Source organism: Podarcis gaigeae, assembly GCF_964106915.1.
Source record: "Podarcis gaigeae genome assembly, chromosome: 13".
Lineage (NCBI taxonomy): Eukaryota > Metazoa > Chordata > Lepidosauria > Squamata > Lacertidae > Podarcis > Podarcis gaigeae.
This window is the reverse complement of record NC_139689.1, coordinates 13,351,981-13,357,837: the sequence shown is the minus strand read 5'-3', so window position 1 is coordinate 13,357,837 and position 5,857 is coordinate 13,351,981. Positions and strand designations below refer to the sequence as shown.

At 49.4% G+C, this 5,857-nt stretch overlaps 1 protein-coding gene across 2 annotated transcripts; it reads right to left on the bottom strand.

Annotated features, from left to right (window-relative positions):
* Positions 1-1,773: 1,773 nt before the first annotated feature.
* Positions 1,774-5,612, bottom strand: LOC310830589 (uncharacterized protein). 2 transcript variants are annotated; one of them, XM_083710369.1, is made up of 2 exons: positions 5,506-5,612; positions 1,774-3,150 (listed from the first exon to the last, which is right to left on the bottom strand). In XM_083710369.1, exon 2 carries the CDS (start codon positions 3,031-3,033, stop codon positions 2,020-2,022), a length of 1,014 nt encoding a protein of 337 aa, XP_083566495.1. In that variant the 5' UTR covers positions 3,034-3,150; positions 5,506-5,612; the 3' UTR covers positions 1,774-2,019. The 2 variants fall into 2 exon arrangements, with proteins under 2 accessions (XP_083566495.1, XP_083566496.1); XM_083710370.1 differs by lacking the exon at positions 5,506-5,612 and adding an exon at positions 4,360-4,560.
* Positions 5,613-5,857: the final 245 nt, after the last annotated feature.

The following is a 5,857-nucleotide window of genomic DNA, read 5'->3' as shown; positions in this document are numbered from 1 at the left end:
TTTGTTTTTACAAACAAAGCTGGACTGTTTTTAAAAGCTAAAATAATAAACCTGTTTTCTTGACCTAGCTACATGTTTGTTTCATGACAGAATTTGAAATTTTACAGGATTCATAAAAATAATTATTAAAAAAATAATAAAATACAGTGGTACCTCGGGTTACATATGCTTCAGGTTACAGAGTCCGCTAACCCAGAAATAGTACCTTTGCTTCAGGATGAGAACAGAAATTGTGCTCCAGCGGCATGGCGGCAGCGGGAGGCCCCATTAGCTAAAGTGGTGCTTCAGGTTCAGAACAGTTTCAGGTTCAGAACGGACCTCCGGAACGAATTAAGTACGTAACCAGAGGTACCACTGTATAGACACCTAGGAGCCCTCATACCAGACAATGCTCAGGAATTCTAAGAAAAACCTGTGCTTAAGATCAGGGCAGTTTTGAAAGCTTCAGCCTACCATCTTCATTCAAAATGATGTCAAATTTTATCCACACATAGCTGACAACCTGCTCCTTGATTTCAGGAACAAACATGCACAACTTGGTTATGTTATCTTAAGGGGAGGTGCCCAAATGCTTCCTTCCACTCTTTTGTCTGGCCCAAAAATATTTATCCTGCACTGGCAATCCCTGGGTCAGATTCAGACAAGTGTTCTTCCTTCCTTTGCTTCCTGTTCATCCTGCGATCATTGCCTAAGAGAATGCCAGCCACCAGGACAGTTCTTCAGCGGCACATTGTCCACTACTAGGGACAGCATGCAAAAAGCGTGAAGGGGGAGCACCCTGGAATTCCTCAGCACAACACAAGCAAGGACACCATCGATATGCTCTCCACCCACAACTTTGAGGGCATTCGCTTTCCATGCAAGAGGCCCCAATTTCAACCCCCAACAGCATCTCCAGGGTCAGGAGAAACCATGAAGAGCTGCTGCCAACCAGCATCAAGAGTACTGAAGTAGATGGACCAATGGTCTGGCTTGGTATAGGACAGCTGCCTGCTTTCCTCCTCTGAACAGGGAGCTTCTGAGGCAGCTTTCTAAGAACGCTGTCTGCAAACTGCAGCATGCTCAGAAGCAGCTGCCCCAAGACCTTCCTCACCCCAGTGTGGGAAGGTGGAGAAATCAGAGATGTTTCAGGGCCACCAGATACTCAGCATTCTGTAGCTTTCCAGTAGGAGTCTCTGTAACCCAGAGGGGGTCAACAGGAGCAGCCACATACCTGGCCCCACGGGATTCTGGGTACTGCATTCGCTTCCCGTCTCCTGCAGCAGACCCCGTTTCTCCAAGCATGGATGATTGCCATCAACTGCACCCGGTGTAAGCTACTTGCTTTTGAAGGACAGTGACCTAAGCCTTCTCATGGGGAGAATGTAAATTGGGGTTGAGGAAGCTGGCAGCCTTCCATATGCTGGCTCCCAACTCCCATCAGCCCCAGCCAGGATGGCCAGTGGTCAGGGATGATGAGAGTCCTCTGGAGGCCCCCATATCGTCCATCTCATGTAAAAGAGTTGGACTGTAAGCAGCCAAGTGCTGCACTTTATCACACACTAACATCTCCTTCCTTGGAGGTTTTTAAGCAGAGGTTGGATGGCCACCTGTCATGGATGCTTTAGCCGAGATTCCTGCATTGCAGAGGGTTGGACTGCATGACCCTTGGGGTCCCTTCGAACTGGACAATTCTATGGTTCTAAGACTTTCTGAAAACAAGTAAGCAAGCTGGCGTCATCCTCTGAAGAAGCGAAGCAGAGAGTGAACAGGGCACCAATTGAGCACCAAGACTTAATGTTGTTATCATTTATTATTATTTGAACAGTAGTGGTTTCATGACCTCCACCAAGTGTGACACAGGCCCCTTCTACATCAAGAGAAGCCCAGCAACTTGTTTTACCGCCTGTGAAATGGGTGTAACAATGAAATAAACAGGAAGCACAGCTGGGGCAGGGCAGGGAGCAAGCAAGCAACGCTCTTGTTTTATGCACAAGCCCAACCAAACAAACATCAGATTCTTGTCGCTTAGTCCTTGCATCAAGAATCAACCGGTGGCAGAGGTATATGGGTGGGTGGCGAGGGGCTTCGGGTGACCTTCAGGGACCGGCAGTAGAGGAGGGGCTCTTTGCCCAACCCCAGCTGATAATGCCACCAGTACAGCTTCTGACGGGGTTGCAAGATCACCCGCAAAGCCTCTCCTTCCTCAGCTGCCTCCTCCCACTCTTCCTGCTCCGTCCGAAGCCCCAGACCACCATAAGCGACGGGGAGGGAAAACTGGTGCTGGAGAAGGGAGGCGGCCAAAGACTCCGGATCCAGAGATCCAGAGACGCGGTATTTCTGACTGAACGCCAGCTTTGAGGAACCAACTTTGCGGGTGATTTCGTGGCTGCTGGGCATGGGCAGGTCTGTGGCGTTGGAGATCAGCTTGAGGCATTCCCAAGCGCCAAAGGCAGCCCCGTGGGTGTGGCCCAGCCCCCCAGGAAGGAAGGAGACCACGTCAGGGTGGACGGAGAAGGTCTCCTTGGGCCCTGCCGCTGCAAAAAGGTAGCCACAAAGGCCGTTTTCTTCATCCATCCTTAAGCAGGCGAGGTGGCTGGTGTCTGCACCATAGTAATACAGTCCGTTGAGAAGTGCTGGCTCCAAGCAGATCTCCTTAGCGGTGGCCCCAGTGGCCAGGTCGGCCACGGATAGGACCACTCCACGTGTCAGGAAAAAGATGAAGAACCGGCCCTCGCAGAAGGCATAATGGTTGCCTCCTTGGCAGCTGGGGTGCAGCGGGAGGGTACTGGAGGGCGGCTCGGAGCTCAGGTCAAGCACTTTGCAGAACGAGTCCCCACGGAGGAGGTAGATGGCGGAGCTGGTGGGGTCCCCCACGTAGTGGTCCGCACCGCGGCAGGCCGGGTGCAGATCCCACACTTGGAGGTCCTGCCCCAAACGGAAGTCGAGCGCTTGGAGGAAACAACCCAGGTCCGAGCGGACGACGAAGAAACCGTGGCGGGTAGCAAAGATGTCTGTGCCACGGGAGTCTGCCCGAGGCACAATGGCAGCCATGGATGTCCCGGGGCAGGGAGATGCGGAAGAGGTTCTTATTGACAGGTGTTAAGAAATACAGGTTAATGGAACCTCCAGGTCCAGAGGCAATCGATCACGAAATGTGAGTTGCTGTTGCTGGTAGAGAGGGAAAGGGAAATGAGAAATACATGTTCAGTTATACAAAGCAATGAAGTGACCCTTAACTTAGGGCTGGGTCCTGCTGTGTTAAAAAAAATGTGACATTCTGTGCCAGTGGCATCCAAACTACATACACCTCTGTTGAGAACATCTTATTTTGCATTATTTTCTGCCCCTTTAAAAAGCAACAATGATATAGCATAATTTGTTCTGATTTGGCTCTAAGGTGCTGTGCAGAGCCCAGTGAAATGTCATTTGATTATTACCCACCTGAGATCTTGGATTTCTTCTGCCTGTGTGCTTTCTCAATGAAATCTTTGCAAACCTGTGGGCCACAAGCTCATGTGTGTTTGCAGTTACACTTATATGTAAAGCTGAAATTCTCAGAAAGCTAGATTCTGCACCTGAGCCCACCGTGTAAGGCCCCCTAACCTTACGGCAGATTCAAGCGGGAGATCATTACCCTACATCATTCAACAAGTTCCTACTGAATACTTGAACAGCCTGCTTTGTCCCTAAGGTAATCTTGTGTACCCCTGTGTCTAGTTTGATTATGAGAAATAGGGCTGGCGTTCGAATCTCAAATCCAGATAGGTGTGCTTTGTTGTATCTGCAAACACTGTGCCATGACAGATGTTTTAATTTCATTTTCCTTTGGAAGTCAGCCATAATTTTTTCCTAGGGCATCTCCACTGTTTACATAACTTTAGTATGCATTTGTGCCTAGGGCCTCGTTTCCCAGAGATTTGGCTTGTTAGCAGCACCTGACTGGACAATGTTATATGCATATACTGTTAAATGTTCCCCTGCCTAGATTCATAATGCTGTTGTGGCAATTTGAGTTGCAAATACTGAGTACGCTAGCGATTATCTATAAATCTCAACAAGACAGCTCAGTTGGTACAGCATGAAACTCTTAAGGGTCGTGGGTTTGAACCCCACATTGGGCAAAAGGATTCCTGCATTTGCAGAGGGTTGGACTAAATGGCCCTTGTGGTCCTTTTCCAACTCTACAATTCTGGGATTTCATAAGCAAATAGTGTGTACAAGCTGAATACTGGGAAAGGTTGCAGCTCAGAGGCAGAACATCTGCTTTGCATGCAAAAGATCCCAGGTTGAACCCCAGCATCTCCAGGTAGGAATGGGAGACAAGCCCCAGTATGAAACCCTGAGGAGGTGCTGCCAGTCAGTGTAAACAATACTGACCTAGAGAGACAAATGGTCTGACTCGGAATTAGACAGTTCCTTGTGTCCCTGTGAGATTGCGCTTTTAAGAGGCTCAAAACCGGGGATCAAGGAGTGTGGTTTGCAATTCAGGCCCCTTGGGGTGGGATTATTCTCAGCTATGGAAGACCAATGACCATTGGATGTTTACAGGCGCCAAGTGTCCTATTAATTAACGAGATCTGGCACAAGAAGCAAAAACATAACAGGAAAAGCTTTCCCTGTGCTGTAGGAGGTCAGGGATAACATCATTGCCATTATCCTCCTCCTGCCTCTCTCCATATCACAAAGAAACTGTGCCAGAATATTAAGAGAAAGTGGCAATCTTAAGAGAGAGTGTGGCATGGTTTCTTAAGCTGCAGAAGGCTAGGACCCCCCAGATCCAGAATCCTGTGGCATTTCTGCAGGCCATAGGAACGGTGCATGAGGGATTCTATTCCTGCAGGGTCACTCCTTGTGGGCGGAACTGGGCCAGGAACCCAGGAATCCTGGGCTTCTGTCACAAGGGCTAAATCCCAAGCCCAAGGCTTTATTTTCCACAGAGCAGGCTGAAACACGAGCTGTGAGCACAGAGTAACTATCACAACAAGTTAATGATAATCACAGCCCTTCTTCCACTTCCCAATGCAAAATTAAGTGTAGTGGAGCTTCAAGAAGGAAGATATTCTTCTCCCCTCTAAAGCCCCATTCCAATCATTCTGCTGGGAGGGAGGGGACGGGGAAGGAAACTAACGTGCTTTTAGGAGTGATCTAATAATTTTTAGAAACCACCTGAAGCTCCCCCCCCCACCTTTTTACAATCAAGCCGGGGATAGCTTTCATGAAAACAAAACAATCAAATGACATCACCTCTCTCTCCTTCTCTTTCTTTGCCCCCCCCCCCCGACTAATTTTCAAAAATTAAAGGATTCGGCCTTTCTAACTCACGGTTGTTAGCACCATCGCCACCATGCCCCCCATCCCCAGGTAGGAACACCTAAAACTTCTCACACACCCCCATGGCACCCCGCTGCGTGGTGGAGGCAAAAACAAACAAACACACAACACAGCATGAGAGGAAGCCTGCAAGCGAGTGACAACAAGCAGCAGAGGTCGGTTGGAGCAAATGCAGCTGCAGAAAATCCTCACCTGGTTTGCAGCCTCTCGCGCCAATTTCACCAGGGCGCAGCGGCTTCCCGGACTGCAGTCGCTGACAGTCGGGCCACTGCAGCTTCCCGGAAGAGGCTGGCGGAGAAGGCCGGGCTCCTCGGCTCCTCCCTCCCGAGGGGGAGGAGACCCAAAACCAAACACTGTAAAGCATGGGTAGGCCCGGGGGCCGGATCCGGCTCAATCGCTTTCTAAATCCGGCCCAGGAATCAGCATGTTTTACATGCGTAGAATACGTCCTTTTATTATTTAAAATGCACCTCTGGATTATTTGTGGGGCCTGCCTGGTGTTTTTACATCAGTAAAATGTGTGTTTTTATTTAAAATGCATCTC